General features: G+C 54.5%; 1 protein-coding gene and 1 long non-coding RNA gene across 2 annotated transcripts; one reads left to right on the top strand and one right to left on the bottom strand.

The window, feature by feature from the left end:
* Window positions 1-214: 214 nt before the first annotated feature.
* Window positions 215-1,353, bottom strand: LOC132251939 (uncharacterized). Its single transcript, XR_009463684.1, has 2 exons — window positions 996-1,353; window positions 215-684 (listed from the first exon to the last, which is right to left on the bottom strand). It is a non-coding gene; the product is annotated as an uncharacterized LOC132251939 (long non-coding RNA).
* Window positions 1,354-2,553: 1,200 nt separating this feature from the next.
* On the top strand, window positions 2,554-17,267 carry LOC102561388 (UDP-GlcNAc:betaGal beta-1,3-N-acetylglucosaminyltransferase 7). Its single transcript, XM_006264162.4, has 2 exons — window positions 2,554-2,698; window positions 13,537-17,267. The coding sequence occupies exons 1-2, from the start codon at window positions 2,688-2,690 to the stop codon at window positions 14,750-14,752; spliced, it is 1,227 nt and encodes a 408-aa protein (XP_006264224.2). The 5' UTR covers window positions 2,554-2,687; the 3' UTR covers window positions 14,753-17,267.
* The last annotated feature ends 1,647 nt before the right edge of the window (window positions 17,268-18,914 follow it).

Raw genomic sequence — 18,914 nt, 5'->3', positions numbered from 1 at the left:
CGGATGGCTCTGAGGCTGCGAAAAAGGATGGGAGAGTTTCGTGGGCCTCCACTGCTACTTTATGGGGGTTAGGGGTGTACGAGGACAGCATTGACCGCTCTCAGCAAGAAGGCTATGGCACCGGAGAGTTCGCTGGGCTGGTCCAGGCTGGCAGTTTCCTGGCAAACTTCCTACCACGTGGTATTGCGTGCTGTGATGTACAAGGCAGACCACGTTCTTTGGGTCAAGCCAGTATCTTTTATTAGACCAACTCAAATACTTGGAAAAATGCTTCTTTGCAAGCTTTCGGTCCAAACGCCCTTGTTCTGGGGCAGAGAGCTGGACGGATCTGGGCAAGATAAAGCTGTGCCGTGCCGCTTTGCACCAAAGCGCCCGTTCTCCGCTACCTCGCTCTGCAGTTCAGCGGATCTTGGTTTCCTTAGGCTCCCGGGGGTGCTGAGTCCAGCCGGGCCGGGGAAGAGGAGGTCTCTGACCATCTGGCCCTGAGGCCCGCGGAGAGGCTCGGGCCCGGGTGCCTGGCCGGTGGGTTTGTGTGACAGTTGGGAGCAGGGGTTTCTCTTATGGGCAGAGAAAGAGACGGCCTTGCGGGGTTTCCTGGGGATTACTCAGCCTCTTCTCCCCGGGGATGCAGTCCATTTGTGTGGCTCAGATAGCAGGGGAGATTTTGCTCCTGGTTTTTCATGCCTAAAAAATTGCTGTCTTCAACGGCTTCATTCGAAAGGTGCCAGGGGCTTGACTTCAAGCCAGGGAGTCGCCCTGCGCAAAACAGGCTTGGCAGGCCCCCCCTCCCTGGAAATGCCCCTGGCCCTTGAGGAAGGGCTGGGAGCTCTAACAGGGACATGTCATGCCTCCCCATATGATTATAAGGTGCAAATCTACCCTGCCCCTCCACCTGGCTTCAGCCTTTCTTCTGGAAAGGGCCCCGAGGGATTGCATGAAAGCATCCTGCCTTCGAAGGCTTTCTCTGCAAGCTCCGCAGCTCAAGGAAAACTCACCCGCCGCTTGTGAAACGAGGCTCTGCGCTGCGCTCGCTTCGTCCCGGGGGAGAGGGTGGGAAAGGACCGCGGCAGAGTGTTTTTTTTGCATCATGTGCACACAACCGGGAAGCGCTTGGCTGCGGCCGTGGGAGCGGGGTATCTGAGCAGAAACAGAAATAGGAAGACTCTCTTCTTCCACCTCTTGCAGACACTTTCTCTGCAGGTTCACGAGTCTTCCTTGGCATGGCAAGCTACCCTGCTAAAAAAAAGAAAAAGAAAAAAGACACTAATATGTTGAAGTCTATCATAGATAAAAGCCAGGCAGTCAGTGTTGATCTTGTACACTTGTGCGTGGGTGTGTGTGCAATACGGTTAAACAAATGCTAACGAATCATTTCCAGCCTTTTATCAACTTGTGGCCCAGTAGCTGCTGAGGGGACTGGGGTGGGACTATCTGAAACGCTGGCACGGGGCTGTCCGGTTCCTGGTGTGTTTGCCTTGGAGGTGAGTTGCACAGTGCACAATAATGGCATCCCTGGGTTTTCTGTTTCCTCCTGTGAAGGTGCGTGTACATAGGATCAGATCCTTTGTACGTGGTGTCTTCATGGAGTATAAACGCCGGCTTTGTCTGTTTTGAGGTTGTCAAACTGTTGCCCAGCCCCACTCGGCGCTGGCGCTGGCGGGAATGCCAGCGTCAACAGTGTGCTTGGACAAGGGATGGTCGGGCGTACCCGTGATCCTCCTGTCCCGAGGGGATGGACACCCTGTTCGCCAGCCTAGACCAAGGCGCCTTGCCTGGCTCACGTCCACCCAGCGGTCGCTGCGGCTGCATGCTTTCCCAGCCCTGCTTGTCCTCCCATCACCCCTCCCTGCGCCCCCCAGACCATGCACCTAGGTCCCAGACTCAGACCCAGCGTTTAGCTCCTGTCTCTTCAGAAACAGCCCTTGCAAGCACCTTGCAGCAAGGACCATCAATAGGTCCCGACCTTGCCCAGCACCAAGCGCAGCGGGGTGCTGGCTGGAGAGGTCCTGGGCTGCTCTGCTAATGCCCGCAAAGTTTCCAAAATGATGCTCGTAACCAGAATCGTAATGCTGATAACGGTATAGAGCGGGAAAGGGATATGGCCACGGACAGTGCCCTTGTTCCCTGTGGGGAACTGCTTGTGAAGAAGATGTCAGTGGAGGAGACCGTGAGGCTAGACCCGAATGGCTAAATCGGGCTCCTGTATCCGGGCTGGCAAGACACAGGAGTTTCCTGGTGCTGCAATAACACAGAGTCTGGACCGCTCTGAAAGAGGCCTGGGGAGAGCACCCCTGGGACAACAGTTCCCCAGGCCAGCATCTCGTGGCACCCAGCAGGCGCCTGCTGCCCGGGGAGCCGCCTGGTGCCAGCGCCTGGTCCTGGGAGGTGACTCCTGCCAGCTGGCGCCTGGCTCTGGGGCACGCTTGGGTTGGCAGAAGTGTCCTGCCAGCCAGGGGCTGAAGAGTTAAATACCTGCAGCCCAGTTCATCCCCTCTGGCTCCACCTCGGTGGCTGGGGAGGGAGGAGGAAGCTGGTGCCAGGTCTGCTCCAGGCAGAGCAAGGAGCGCGCTGCTCTCTGCAGGCAGCAGGCGGAGGGGAGAGGAGAGGAGAGGAGAGGAGAGCCCAGCAGCGGGACGAGGAGCTGGCTGCAAGCACCGGGGACTGGAGGGTCCCAGCAGCGCTCCAGCATGTCGCAGTGGTGAGTGCCCGGGGCTCGCTCCTCCTGCCATCCCAGGTGGGGTGGGCAGGGGGATGCAGGAGGGGACCGCAGCCTCTCTGGGTGACTTGGGTAGTGCTATCTGAGCAGGCTGGCTTGCCCCTCGTACCCAGCCCCTGGCACTGCTTTGCAATTGTTTTGCAGGGGGATGGCAAGGGGGTTTTGCTTGGCTGGGTGTCTCTTTGCCTCCTGCCCCCTCTTCTCCTCATTCAGGGTGGGAAAGGGGCTGGTTCGAGGGAAGCGGCTGGGTGAGGAGGGGACCCAGTCCTTGTGACCCCCAGCATAGGGGGCTGAGGCAGGGGGGAGATCCAGAGCTCCCCTCCCCGATGCACGTGTCGGCTTGCCTGGGAGAAGCGGGCTATGCTGCGGGCAGATTTTGTTGGACGCGCTGTACAGTTGGGAGAGATGCTGACAAGCTTTTGGGTGCACGGCGCAGTTTCTTCAGGTCTGAGTGTCTGTCTGTCTGCTCTGCCACCCGCCCGGTAGGAGCTGGGCACCACAAATGGATGGATTTCAGGGACTGGTGGGAGGGGGTCAGAGCCGCCTGGGTGTTTTTTGGCACCCACCTGCACCCCCCACGGCGTCCCAGCCTGCCTGGACAAGGACGCATCCTGCCCCGAGACTTGTGGGGTTTGTTTGCGGGGCGATGGAGGTGGAGGTCGGGGTGCTCGGCGGGCCTGGCCAGCCTGACCTCAGCTGCCAGAAGCTGCTCCAGCCCTACGTGTGACAGCAGCAGCAGCCTGCTCCTCGCTGCAAGGAAGCGGGGCCCCTCTCCCCGCTTTGCTGCCGCTGGTTTCTTACCCTCGCCCTTTTTTGCCAGCTCCAGCATCCTCGGGGAGACGGGGCAGCCCCTTGGCGGACCCAAGCAATGGCTCCTTGTGGCAGGACCGTCCCCCCGGGGTCACCCCGTATGGAGAAGGGGGCTGGCGGGAGAAGGGCCACAGCTCTGGGCTCCTAAATCCTTCCAGCTGCGTCGTCTCTGGAGCCCGGGAGATGCCAGTCCAGGGAAACCCACCGGACTTGGCTTCTTGCAATGCAATTTTCCCCCTTCCTCTGAAGCACGATTTGTTCTTTAATATCAGTCGATTGCTAATGAGCTGGCACGAGTTCCCCGTGCCGGGCTGAGCGGTCTCGCTCGCCCCCGCAGCCAAAGGGAGCAAGACCCAGACAGGCCGGAGAAGTCTGAGTCCAGGACCCCCCGCTCCCAAACTCTGGTCCAGGCGACTCCCCCTCCGCCCTCACCCCACCCGGGCAGTCTCGGCAAGCAGGTCCCCGGCTCTCGGTGCCGAATAGCTGAATTTAAATGAAAAAGAAATAAGAAGAGGTGTTCCAGTCCAGTCAAGGAGGGGTTTTCACAGGGAGACTGGATTCACCTGTGGCTTCTCCTTCCTTGGTTTCCCAAGGTGGAGGTTTGGATTTGGGGTTTCTTTTGGGCTCCAGGCCTGGAAGTGCTACCCTGAATGTAACTCTGGCTCGACCAAAAGCTCGATGGACAGCCAGCTCCATTAAACAGGAGCAAACTCCTGCGTGAACGCTCTCGGTCCAGATTAACTTCAATCGAGTAGGAGCAGGTTTTAGCTAACCTGAATGAGTCTGGCGGGGTGGGTGTTTGTTCTGGTCCAACTCATCCAGTGCTATTATTCTGCATGTCGATGAGACCTGCATTGAACCAGGAAACTCCTGCCGGCAGGCTGAGACCCAGTTACACACAGAGAGTACGTGTGAGTGGGTGCCATATACGCTGCATGGCTGCAAGGTGTGGGGAGATGCGAAGCAAAGCCCGGGCGGGCTCCTTATCTCCTAATGCCAGCCCAGGCCCAGCTCAGCAGAGGAGAGGGAGGCAATGGCAACGAGTGGCTGCGAGGCCTCGTCTTGCTAGATGAATGCTGCCTGGGTGTAGTTGCATTGCTTTAAAGCCAAATAAGTGTGCCGGGTACGTAGCTGGATGAAGTTAAGCTGCATCTCTGCAAGGGTGTCTTCCACAGGAGTAGGCGTGTCGCACCAGGCGTGGCAGGACGGTAGCCAGAACAACCGTGCGTGGGTCCAGCTCAGCAGGTGCGTTTGTTCTGTGGGAGCAAACCCCTGAGACGGTGTCACGGACGCCGTCTAGGCTCCTTTGTGCTCCAATCCATTTCCACGGTGCCTCCGGGTTTAGCCCAGACTAGCTCCAGCTCTCAGTGGTGCATAAATCAATGCACCCGTCCATCTCGGGTGTGGGCAGGGGTTGCAGCATTTTTGTGTGTAACACCCCTCGCGGTGTCAGCGGTAGGTCAGTAAGGAGGAAATAGCTGAACAGTCCGAGCTCCCGGGTTTATTGACTTTGTTTTGTGCGACTGACAAACGGTAGGGGTAGGGAGCAGGTTCCTCCACCTGCTCGCACCTTGTTGGTGCGGTTGAAATAATGCATGCCCTTGGCAACGAAGCCTTCTCGTGCCCACCGGAGCGGGGGGGGAGGAGACAGCGCCAGACGGGAATGGAGCAAAACCCTGGGAGGTGCCTGGGTGTAGGACAGCAGCGGGTCCCGCGCCTGTGGGCACTGGGCTCGGGGTGACAGCCTTCTGCAAGGTGAGCAAAGACCCAGCCACGGTGGGTGCAGATGCCTGGACTCATCTCCAGTTCCTGTAGTCAAAGAGTGAGTGGGAGCAAAAAGCTGGGATTTTCCAAGTGGGGTTTGGAGTCTAACGAGGGGAAGCTTGAGTCTAAATTGGTTGAGGCCCATGAGGTCTATGGTCTGGACAGGGATAGGACTGCTCCTGGGACTAGATGACCTCTGGAGCTCCCTTGCAGCCCTGCTCCTCGATGACTCGACTGTTTATGCTCGTCCATGTGGCCAGGCTGGGCTCCATGTCCACCCCACCTCGTCCCAAAAGCTTGGTGCGCTTCCCCCCTCAACGACTGGTACCCTCATCTCCCAGAAGTGGAGTCTCTCCCTGGGACAACAATGACCGGCTGCCGGCTGGAGCACAGTGTGCCGACGCAGCCTTTCCTCCAGCTGCCATCGCACGGGGGAGCCAGCTGAGAAGGGGCCCGGCTGTGCCAGGGGCTGTACAAGCATCGAATGATCCACCCCACCCCAAAGAACAAGGCAAGACGGATGCAGGGCGGCGGAGGGGACAGACTGTCCGAGCGGGTGTGAAGTCATGTTCGGGGATCCGGGTTTTCTCTGATTTAAAACCATCCCCAATTTTCAGTAAAAGAAAAAAAAAGTAACCCCAACATTTTTCCATGATTAAAATGAAACACAACAACACACACACATGCACACACATACACGCACGCATGCACACACACGCACATATATATATATATACACATATGTGCACACACATTCACACATAATATATATACACGTGCACACACACATACACACAATTATATATACACACACATATATATACACACACATGAGCACACACACATACACACACATATATACACATACATTCACACATATATGTACACACATGCACACACATACACACACATATACACATACATAGACACATATATACACATACACACACATACACACACATGCACACATACACACACGTATATACACACACACATGTATATATAGATAGATATATAGATAGATATATTTATCTCTCTCTCTCTCTATATATATATATATATTAGTGGTATTTCAGTTTAAGCACAGAAAAATGTGGATTTGGGGTTACTTCTTTTTAACCGAAAATTGGGGATTGTTTTAAATTGGAGAAAACCCAGATCCCTGACTCCTGTTAGTGCCGCGATTCCTCTTTTATTTCATCTCCCCCTTTTTGTGGGGTTGTGTTAGCCGGGTCATGGCTAGATAAAAAGCAAGCTATCATCCTCCTAAGCAGCGCTGGGATGATTATACAGAATTGACCCATACTTATTTAACCTGTAGCACCAGTACGGCCGGTAATGGAGAGGATATTAGGAACGAGAGCGCAGACTTAACTATCAGGTACAAAACGGGGTTGACCTGGCGTGAAGGCTGCTCTAGGTCTGGGAGAGGAGCGTGTTTAAATACACACTTTAAACCCCACGCTGTCAACCCCATGCTGTCAGCATGGAAGCGAAAGGGTTAAAGGAGTGTCGCTATTCAACCCAGTCTCAGATGAAAGTGCATGTGTAAAATATCCCATTGCCATGTAGTTATCATCCCTTAACTGGTCCTTTCCATGCTATTGGCTGGCACGGTAGCTTTTTCTGTGGGAATCGCTTTGCTTTTAAATACTATAGGCTTTAAAGCAGAGATTAGTGGTTCCCTGAGGTTTCTAGTTTCTCTTGGCTTACTTTTCTCTGTGGGCCACTGCTTTCATAATGCCCCTTATCCAACAGAGGTGTGGAGATGTCTCCCTTGTTCTGGATGTATTAGCTAGGACCTGGAGCCTTCTTTTTTTTTGTCTGCTGTTGTTTACTTGCAGTAAACTTTGCAAAGTGCCAAGCGGTCCGGCCAGGCAGATTTTACAAAGCCCCTATCCAGCACGGGGAGCAGGAGAGAGCAACTTGTAACTAAATGTCCTTTATCCCTTTGTAATTCCATATGTATTCAATATTTAATTCAATATACATTGTGTGTGTGTATGCATATACATATATACACATATATATTTATACACACACACACATGCACACACACATACATATATATATATATATTTATACACGCACGCACACACACATACATATCTATATACATATATATATATATTTATACACGCACGCACACACACATACATATATATATATATACATATATATATATACACGCACGCACACACACATACATATATATATATATACATATATATATATACACGCACACACACACACACATACATATATATATATATATATTTATACACGCACGCACACACACATACATATATATATATATACATATATATATATACACGCACACACACACACACATACATATATATATATATATATATTTATACACACACACACATACACACACACACAACCTGAGGATTTAATATCAAGCCACCTTTTGGCTGGAGCAACCCGAAAAGACCGTGACAACGTCCCGTAGCTGCTCGTGTTCGGTAATCTAATGGGGTAGAGCAGATCCTGTCAGGTGTGGCGAGGGACCTACTTCAGTTGTGGCCGGACTCGGGTTTTTTTGCGGCCTGCCCACAGCATACAGAGCAAATTTCGTGGCTATTTCCCCGATGTGCTCTGTTGGCCCCGCCCCTCCATGCTGATTGGTGGAGAGGCCCCAGTGCGGGAGGAGGGACCAGGGTGGCCGCCACGTTGATTACGTGGACAATCCCGGATTTCACGGTTTCCACAAAATCCCGAATTAGGTAGATCCCCAGCTGTGGCCAAGATTGCCAACTATTTAGTCTTTTAATATTCAAGTGAATGGACAGCAGGAGCCGGCAGGCATCATCGGGGCAGCAACGCGGATACCAGTTTACAATGACCACGAAGAGTCAACCCAAGCTCCACTGCAGGATTGCCGCTGTCGGGATTTTATTATAACTCGTGGGAGAGTTGACATTTTACATAAAGTCCCAGCTCCCGGTGGCGTGCGGCTATGTGACAGTCTCAGCTTGCAGTTAAAGCAATCGTTCTAACCCATGTGCTAGAAAAAACCCAGCTTGTAAGGACGACCAAGTATTCCCTGAAGCAGGGACTCTCAGCTGGGTGCCATGAGATCCTTTTAAGAGTGCCACGCAATATTAGCCTGGTTTTATGAGTGCAAACATCTACATAGGATTCACAAGATAAACCCAGAGTTTTCCAGTGTGAATCCAGAGTGTCAAAACCATCTGCCCCGCTGTGGCTATTCTGAGATCTTTGCGGCACAGGCTTTGCTCCCGTCATTTTCTGTAATAATAATCAAAAAGAGTGAAATTAGTTACAGACAAGTTACAAAGGGGTGACTTGAATTTGCTCTGAAGGCTTAAAAATTAGAAGGCAAAGAAAACTTACCCTAAATCATTGCTTTATTTTTTATTTTTTGTAATCTCATGACTTTAAGCCAAATGTACAATTATGGGTGACCCGACTCGTGAGTTTTGCAGTGGTGTTGACGTAGCTGTGATGGTCCAGGGGTATGAGAGAAGCCAGGTCCAGGATTCAGGATTGGAAATACTATAAAAAAAAAAAGACTGCTTGAAGTGCAAAATCTTGGCATCCAACACATACTTGGGTCCATCAGAAGATAGTCCCTTGTCCTCATCACAGAATCGCAGACAACAAGGGCTGGAAGGGAGCTCAGGAGGTCACATCCAGTCCAACGCCCTGCTCCAAGCAGGACCAGCCCAACTACAGCATCCCAGCCAAGGCTTTGTCTAGACAGGTGTTTAAGACCCGTCTAGACAAACCCTCAGCTGGGATGATGCATTCGGGGCTGGTCCTGCTTGGAGCAGGGGTTGGACCAGATGTGACCCCCTGGGGTCCCTTCAACCCTCGTTGTCTCTGACTCCATGATAAGGGTTGTGGGGTGAGGGACCATCTTCTGGTGCAGCCCTAGGTACACGGCTGGAAGTGATAAGAGACAAGCTTTTCAGCTCCGAGCAGTGATTTTTCTTGTCTTCTTTTTTTGGATAGTCAGTATTTGTGATCCTCAAACCTGAATGCAAAAAACACCTCCCCCAAAACAAAATCACAGCCTCGCCTCCCAGATTATTTCTCAAACTTCACAATATTTTGTCTGGTTCTTAGACCAGGTCTCAGGGGCCCTGCAATAATGCCCCTGTGCTTCACGGTAGAGAAGAAGCTTTGCTAGAGCTGAGGGTGGGAGCCCAGTTGCCATCTCCACTACGGAGCCGCTGCTAAGCAAGGACATGCACGGGGCTGGGAATTGAACCTTTATATTTCCTCTTCCAAACTCCCGGCGTTGGAAGACCCCTGTCTCAGCGCTACAGGATATGACGGCTTTCCGTACATCAGGGAGCCAACTGCTCACATGTGCTATAGTAACCTCTGCTGTTACTACATTTGCTAATAACTTGTTCACGGCCAGTTTTCTTCAGTTATATCTGGCATGTGTGTTTCCACAGAGATTTCCAAGAAAAACCCGACAGGATCCTGACAAGCTACTTTGAGAGGGGAGGATCCGGCATTAACAGTGAGGACCTTTGTAGAAACGCTCTGTAGCTCCAAGTGACTTGGATGAATTTTCTTATTTCCTTGTTTTCTGATCGAGTTGACTCTTGCTAAGCAAGACTTCGGCGGGAGGGGATAAAAATTGGGCTTGTACTGAGACTGGGCCCCACCCCGCACTTCTGTTTTCCCAGCGAAAGAGTGATGGAGAGGCAGGCTGGGACACTGCAGAGACTATGGGCATGTCTACACGTGCATTTAGGCACAGCTAAATTCAATGTGCCTTAGCTTGGTGCGCATGAAGGCGTCTACACATGCATGCGTTAAAGCTCATTAACGCCGTGTGCGTGGACTGACACGGGACTAAAGTTACTTCCAAGTCAGTCCATTCACAGCGTTAACGGACCATAATGCATCTATCTACACGTGCGTTAATGCTCTTTAGCTATTTGCATCTCAAATTCGCTACCTGCTTTTGCAGGTATCAAATTGAGGTGTGAATAGCCTGAAATCACCATTTTAAGGTGCTTTAAGGGTGTGCACATGTAGACGCATGCTCTTAATGCACCTTAAATCATTAAAAGTGATTAAAATCATTATTAAAGTGCCTTAAATCAGCATGTGTAGACACGCCCTGTGATGCCTTAAGCTAGTGAAACTGCAGTCACAGATCCTGCTCCACAAGTTGCTCTTCAGTTGATCACTTCATGAAAAAGTGCTGCCAGAGTGTTTATTTGCACTGGTTGTAATAGGGGCTGCCTGCCCGGCACACAGGAATCACACAACACATGCCCTCTCGCTCTCTCCCTTTCCGTTGGTGAGTCCTCCATCGTGTCTTGTTAATTAGAGCGTGTTTACCGAGCAGTTAATCTGGGGCGTTATGTGTGCACGTTGCTACGGCTCTTTGGTTAACAAGAAAGCAAGGTAGATTTGCATCTTATCAGTTAACCAAAGTAGATGCATATCGAACTCTATATCCGTATGGGTCTTTATATGGCTATAGAGATCGATGCTGATATGGATACATAGGTATATTTATATCTAGCACAGGCTTTCGCGAGCTGAAGCTCACTTCATGAGATGCTGAGAGAGGACGTGTAGAAAGCAGGGTATAGGCAGGTGAGAGAAATTTGAATACTTCCACCACTAACTATTATGTCTCTTTGGATACGACCAACTTGTCACTTGACTGCCGAGCCAGGCAGACCTTGAAGGTCCCTGCTCCACGGCGAATCAAGGTTATGGAGGCGAGTGGCTCAGGGCAGGAGACAGATGAGTGTTGGGCCAGTGGATGGAAAGACAAGGTCAAATCTTGGAAATGGGATGGAGAAGCCATGTGGGGCAAGGTGGATGTAGGGGTTGGGGGGGCCCTGGGCGAGACAGGGAAGATGGCAGCGAGGACAGAGAATGACAGGAGAGGAGGAGATTTGGGAGAAGGCCAGAAACTTCTTTTTGAGCCAAGGTGAAGGGTTGGCAAGCCATCCGGGAGAAGGCGGCAGCAGGCTGAGAGGCCGGGGTGGGAGGCCTGGGGTTGGGTCGGGTCCACACTGCAGAGCTTTGCTGACAGCTACGTCAGGCAGGGGTGCAAACATCGTGCCCCTCCCACACGTGAGAGGGAGATCTGCGGGGCTTTGATGTAGGGTGGAAGATGACCCCTCTCCCTGGGAGGGTGCAGAGCTCGGTCTGGGCCCCCACGGACGGGGGCAATAGCCACCCTCCCCAGGAGATGTTGGTGCCATGCCCAGAGGATGGCATAGGTGAAGGCAGGGTGTCCAGAAGGAAGAGATCAGCAGAGAAGGGACATGGGACATGGGTGGGGGCATTAGTGGGTACTCAGGGGGCAAGTTGCCATTGGGATGATCCAGCATGAACCAGGCAGAGAGGGGCCAGAAAGCGGCGGGCAAAGATGGTGTATTGGGTGAGTTTACGGGGGGAAGGAAGGAGGAGGATGGCCACAGGTGGGGGGACAAGGGGGTCCCTGCTCAGGGATGCGGAGCATGAGACTGGGCTTGTTGGAGCAGAAGAGCATGAGAGGCCGAGGAGGGAAGTAGGGGTGAAGGGACTGGGCTGAGGGGTCACGAGAGGATAAAGCAGACAGGGGAGCAGGGGCAACCAGCAAAGCCCAGGAGCTTTATCTCCTCCGCGTTTCTATAGCGGGAGATGCAATGGGTGCCGGCTTCCCTTGGTAAAGCCGTGGCTCGTTGCATCGGCGAAGGGAAGGATCGGTTGTGCCGGGGGCAAGGATGCAAGCGCTGTCTGCAAAAGGCGGCTTGGTGCAGGCTTCGGGGCCCGGTGAGGTTACAGGACATGCTGTATGCTCTGTCCAGGAAACCCCTTCCAGAGCCCTTGGCAAGCCGCGCTGCCTGTTTGCAAAGCACAATGAAAACACGGACCATCAAAGGCTCGTGCTCCGCACCCAGCCCCCGTCCAAGCGGGAGACGCGTCCTGCTCCCTCGGCACCGCAGCTCTGCTCAAAATTTCACAAGCCCCTTCTATGTGGGGCGGGATGGGAGAAGCCCCGTCTGCAAACAGGAATCGAGCTGCTGCCTGTTTGCTCGGCCCCCGTTTGCATGAGGAGAGGCGTCGAGGCAGGCGGGACAGCTGGGGAGGAGGAAACGGGTGCAGATGTGCGAGTCTGGCCGATGGCGGGGAGGCAGCAGATCGGCTCGGGGATGCCCAAAGCAAAGCCTGCAGCAGCCACTGAGGCCGGTGCTCAGCACAGAGCGGAGAGCTGGTTCCCTTGCAGCCGCTGATGGGACGGTGGCATTTCCTTTCCCCTCACCCGGCGGGGTGGGGTCTGTGTCAGGAAAGGAGCTTTTGCCTGAAAAGCTCATTCCCCCGCCCCCAGTTTCAGACAAGCCAATTTTTATTTGGAGTCCACGTTCTGGACAGGTCTGAAGGCCAGCCCCTGTTTCATTTCGGCTTCATTTCATGCCAAGTCTTTCGGTTTAGCACCCCATCGTGACGTTTTCGATCAAAGCCAGATTAGGTGTTTTGCTTCGACAGGAGAGATCCTGACATTTGGCATCGTTCTAGCCTCCCTGCCCCCGAAAGGACCCCAAACCCCAGAAACAAAACACTTCAAGGGGATCAGAAATGAGCAGTTAAGTTCCGAGATATATATATTTGGACTAGGAGAACCTTGTCACTGGAAGTGCCGGTGTGCAACCGACACCGATGCGACGGACATCCACGTTCTTGCAATGGAGGTGTCGCTGACAACGGAGACAGTCGGCTCTGATGAAACTCGAGTTTTCACGAGGGAAACATTGTGCATTGCAGCTGCTCTCGCCTGTCGGGATGAATAGGGCTGTCCTTCCCATCCGCCTCTCTCCATCTCTTCTCTTTCTGTCTGTCTCTTTTTCTCTCTGTGTGTCTTCTCCATACACATTTTCTGGCATTTGCACTGAACCAGGATGTCTCCGGTCGTCAGAATAAAACCCTATGAAATGCTAGGCCTATACCACCTAGGTTGGTGACGCTGGAAACGGGCTCTACCCCCGTCCAAGCAGTGGTGGGAGCACCTAGCACCACTCAGCCTGGGCGCATCCCTGGGCAGGCTACAAAATGACCCCAGGACCATTATTTTTTGGTGGAGAAAGTGGAGTCAGAGCAAGGGAGCGGGGCTTGTTTCTTCGGGTTGCCTTGGAGCTGGACTAGGCCTACCCAAAGAGAGATGCGGGCTGACCTCGGAGCACTTCCCCCAGCCCGTAGCTTCCTTTCTTTAACTGTACACCTTGTGTCCTTAGGAAGAAGACCATCTACCGAAGCATCTGCCTGTCCTTCGTGCTGGCGATCATGGTGATGGTGCTGCAACGGGGAATGGGGCCCAGCCAGTTCATGTCGGGCCAGCCGCAGAAGCCGTTCCTTTCCCAGGAGCCGGTGAAAGCTCAGAAGAGGGACAGCATCTTCTCCATCACCAGCAACTTTTGGAAGAGCAAGAAGGAGATTCCCCCAACGGAGGCGGAGCCGGAGCCGGAGCCGGAGCCGGTGACGGAGGAGCAGGTGAGAACCTGGGATGTCACCACCACCAACTGCACGGCCAACCCGAACTTCACCCAGATAGACTGGTTCAAGGGGCTGGAGCCCAACTTCCAGCAGTTCCTGCTGTACCGGCACTGCCGGTATTTCCCCATGCTGATCAACCACCCGGAGAAGTGCAGCGGGGCCGTCGACCTGCTCATCGTGGTCAAGTCCATCATCACGCAGCACGACCGGCGCGAAGCCATCCGGAGGACCTGGGGTGAGGAGAAGGAGGTGGGGGGGAAGAAGATCAAGACGCTGTTCTTGTTGGGCACGGCCTCCAAGGAGGAGGAGAGGGCCAACTACCAGAAGCTGCTGGATTACGAGAACTTCATCTACGGGGACATCCTGCAGTGGGATTTCCTGGACAGCTTCTTCAACCTCACCCTCAAGGAGGTGCACTTCTTGAAGTGGCTCAACATCTACTGCGACAACGTCCGCTACATCTTCAAGGGGGACGACGACGTCTTCGTCAGCCCCCGCAACATCCTGGAGTTCTTGAAGGACCAGAAGCAGGAAGACCTCTTAGTCGGGGACGTCCTGTACAAGGCCAGGCCCATCCGCAAGAAAGAGAACAAGTACTACATCCCCAGCGCCCTCTACAACAAGAGTACCTACCCTCCCTACGTGGGCGGCGGGGGCTTCCTCATGGATGGACCCCTGGCCAAGAAACTGCACAAGGCCTCCGAGACCCTGGAGCTGTACCCCATCGATGACGTCTTCCTGGGGATGTGCCTGGAAGTCATCAAGGTGCGGCCGGTGGGACACGAGGGCTTCAAGACATTCGGCATCGTGAAGAACAAGAACAGCAAGATGAACAAGGAGCCCTGCTTCTTCCGCAGCATGCTGGTGGTTCATAAACTGCTGCCCCCCGAGCTGCTCCAAATGTGGAGCCTTGTCCACAGTAACTTAACCTGCTCCAGAAAACTCAACATCCTTTAGCTCGGCCGCCTCGGGGAGCTGGGGCCAGGCTACGCGCCGGGCCTGGAAGGGGTGCAGGGCAAGTGCGGAGACTCAGACAAGGCTGACCAGCTCTGCCACAGCCTTGCCTTCCACAGACAGAGGGACAGAGATCATGGGGAGGGGGAAGGGGAGGATTTGTAAGGGTGGTTTATTGTTAATTTGTACTGTATTGAGTTTATTTTATCTCCAGCTGGGTTGGGGGTTGCTGAATAAGTATAAGGAGAATGAAGGAAAAACCGGACAAAGAAGGAGGGAGGGAGAGGGAAGGGTGCATGTGTGGAGGTCTGCTCCAGCTGCTGCATCGGCCCGCGCCGGGAAGGGAACGAGACCCAGCGCTGGGTGCAGGGCTGAGCTCTGCGGGGTGAGGAAGGATGAAATCTGGAGTCAATCGGTGCGTGGTGGAAGCACTTTGAAGCCCTCCTTCCAAACCGGTGGGAGTTGCGCATCCTCCACCTCCCCATGCACTTTGTCATCTGCTTCGTCTCCACGGTCTGCAGGGTTCCCCAGGCAGCCCGCCTGCCGGGGCTGGCGGTGGTCTCCAGCCCCGCTGCCCTGCCTTGGTTTGCTCTCTCCCGACCCGTGCGGCAGTGGTGCGTTGTCCCCAGAGGCGCGGCAGGCCTGTGTGAGAGCCACGCAGGTGGTGCCCACATGTGTGTCACCGCTGCCGGCTGAGGGTGACCAGAGCCCCGTGGGCAGGGGTTGGCAGAAGGGTCTCGGTGCAGGAAGGTGGAGGGGTGCGAGGGTCTGGAAAGCCCAGACACTTCCAGGAAAAAAGCCCGAGGGTTTCCATGGGCATCTGGGGCATTTTCCCAGCCACGGGACCTCTCTAGCCACAAGGCAGTCTGCAGCCTTCATGGCCAGCTGCACCCGGGAGCAACAACCTGGCCCGGTGCTGTTGACCTCCTTAATGGTGGGGTGGAGGGTGCTGAGCTCCTGACACCCTACGTGGTCCAGTCTTTATGGGGCACAGCAATTGCACGGGTGACACCGGGGTTCGTGTGGATGCGTGGGCACCGTGGCCTCAGCTGTCAGGGCCGGGGCAGCCCGGAGATGTGCAGCTGAGTAGGAGCCAGGCAGCTTTCAGTCCCTCGAGCCTTGTTCCCAGCGTCGTACCCAGGCAGCCAGTGCTCCAGGGCGGACCGGAGAGTGCCTACATGAGGGGGATGCCACGGGGGCTCAGGGCCGGCATCTGCATTGCAGCAGCGAGTGAATCGCCCTCCACCCCACTTCCCTGCTCCCACACGCATTGCACGTGGGCTGTCACCCATGCACCGGACTGCTCCTGGCACACGTGGGTAGGCAGCCATGCCTCTGCCCAGTCCTGCAGCGGTCTGCCCACAAGCCTACACCTGCAGACTGTGCAAAGCTACACACGTGTGCAGAGAGTCACACGCCCAGACCTGCGGGCGTGTTTGGATGCAGCCGATGGTGGAAGCCGAGAAGCGTGTTGGCGCGTCCCACCCCCAGCCCGGCTGCACCACACGTTGCGGTACACTACACTAAGGCAGGCGCTGCGATGCACACGCAGCCCCAGGCGTGCCCGCAGCCGCACACATGCCCAGAGCAATGACATGCATGCTTGCGCTCCTTCTCCCTGGTGCCAGGCAGTGAAAGGAAAGTATTTTGACTACCTCAAAGGTCCCCCCTGTGCAGCGCCTTTTTATTGACTCTTGGAAACGTGCCCATTTCATTTATTCCCTGTCTGTACGGCCCCAGGTTAGAAAACAAACAAGAAAGGGGGAAAACCTGCCAGCAAGGCCAGCCGTGCCAGGCGCACCACATAGCCTTGGCTCAGATGAGCTGCGACGTTGCAAAGCGGGGCCGAAGCCCCATCCACGCTCCTCGGGAAGCCTCAGCGCTGCGAAGTGCTGGACTCCAGACCGGCAAGGCTCTGGGCCGGGGTATTGCACATGTACAGCTTCGTTACTGTGAACTTTTATTTACTATAATGATTTGGACTTGGCCGGGGCGGGGGGAGGAACCGGACGGATGTGCTCCTCCAAGAAACTTCAGTGAACGTTTGTGTTGTCTGCGCCCAGCCAGGCCCATCTTGTGCCTCTCACAGCAACTGCAGGTGCAAAACAGGGACCAGGGCAGAAGCTGACGTGTGTGCACGTGGGTGTGTGTGCATGTGTGTGCACGTGTCTCATTGCAGAATCCAGAGGCGGGAGCCAGTGCTAATATTTATGAACACACACCCTCATGCACACGCACCCATGCGCGCGCGTGCGCACACACACACACACACACACATATGCTATAAATCTGTGTTTGTAATTTATCTATGGGTGCAGTATATATGTATGTATATTTATAGTATATACTGTAGGTGGTTTTATGCAATGTGTGTGTGTGTGTGTGTGTGTGTGTATGGATGGACACTAATACCTGTGCACATAAACCTCCCGCTGGTTCTTTTCACCTGGTGAGCGCTGGACAGAGAGCGCCAGTAGATTTGATGAATATTTTAGTTTCTCAATAAAGGTTTAAAAAACAAACTCTGAGCAGGTGGATTTCTGCTGGGGGGGCAAGGGAGAGCCCAAGCCAGCGGGTTAAGAGGGGCCAGGGTGCGATGTGCCTCCGTGGCTAGCATGGACCCGTGTGTGCGACTACTAGAGAGACACACCTGAGTGTGCCCCCAACCTCTGTGATTGAAGCTGTCTCCTGGGGTCACCAATGTGCTCCGCGTAGCCCCGGCCTGGGAGCAGCCTGCTCCCGCGATGCTGGTCCTGCTGGCTGGGAGGCCGGGGGAGGTGGATCCCAGGGCTGCATCTTCTCCCTTCTGCTGCTCATCTCTGGGAGGCAACCACAGCTGGAGCACAGCTGGAGCAGGCAGGGGCCAATGGTTGTCACACCAGTGCCACCTGCCGGAGAGAAGCAGGCAAAGCCGGGCAGGAGCCGGCAGGGAGCAGCCATGGCCCCTGGAGAGCTCCCAGGACCCTTGCTGCAGGGTGGCAAGGACCAGCCTGGCCTCAGCCCCTCACCCAGGATCAATGCCTGAGGGCTTCCTTTCCTAGCAGGCACCTGCTGTCCCCAGGCCAGACATCACCAGCAGCGCTATTGCTATTGCGGGCCTGGTTGGACCCCGACTCAAGGATGTATTTAAATGGGTTGTGGGTGGATTGCTTCCAGCGCAGCCAAAGGCAGACAGCGTGAATATAGTGATTAAGGTCTAGGCTGGGCATCACCTCTAGCCGTACACACCTGAGCGTGCCCTCTGTGATTGAAGCTGTCCCCTGAGGTCACGCGATGTTCTCCGTATAGCCTTGCCCTGGGAGGATGCTGTGCTGCCTCTGTGCCGGGCTGGGAGACGGAGCTACACCATAAAGCAGTTAATGGGTCCTAAAGGCTGGGCTTGGTGCTTGAGACCTGTCTATACCGGAGTGGGGGGTTGAAAGTGGTCCTGTGAAGGCTCAAATTGGTTTTAAAGTGTGTGTGTGGGGGGGTGAAAATTCCCCAGCCATGGCCCCCAGCAGCACCTGCCATTGCAGTGTGTGGTTGCCTGGGTGTAACAGGTCCGTACCCCTGCCTTCTTGGGGGGGCGTGGAAGCACCATGCGGGGACAGTGCACCCAGCCCCTTGCCCTGTCCCCCACCCCGTCCCGTGCTCCTTTTGCTGCCGCTGTCCCACTGCAAGTGAGCCGGGCCAGAGCGTTGGCCCCAGGGCGGACGGGCAGGAGGAGGGCCAGGGCAGGACACTGGTCCTGCTAGTTGGGAGATGGATCCCAGGGCTGCACCTTCTCCTCCATCTCCCCTCTGCTGCTCACGTCCTGGAGGCAACCACAGCTGGAGCAGTCCAGTACTTGCAGACCGGTGTTAACCCTGGCAGGGGGAGTTGATTCAAGACTCAGTTTGAGAGCCGGGGAAAGTCCAGCCCAGGGACTAGCTGGCAGCGCCCCTTAAACCTGGGTGTCTCGCTGGGTTAACACGTGCACGTGACATGAGTTTTGCTTTCAAGAATTTGGGGTGCAGTTCCCCCTGAACCCCTGCACCGATCTTCTTGAACCTTGACAGGCGTCATGCTCTCAGCAGAGGCTACCATCCCTGCAAGTTTCATCCAAATCAAACAAAAACCAACAAAGTTATGGATATTTGATTGATTCCCCATTATACTCTATGGCTGGATCTCCAAAACAGCTCCA

Source organism: Alligator mississippiensis, chromosome 7, assembly GCF_030867095.1.
Source record: "Alligator mississippiensis isolate rAllMis1 chromosome 7, rAllMis1, whole genome shotgun sequence".
In the NCBI taxonomy this organism is placed as follows: domain Eukaryota; kingdom Metazoa; phylum Chordata; order Crocodylia; family Alligatoridae; genus Alligator; species Alligator mississippiensis.
The sequence above is the reverse complement of the archived record's forward strand: the minus strand, read 5'-3'. Positions and strand labels throughout refer to the sequence as shown.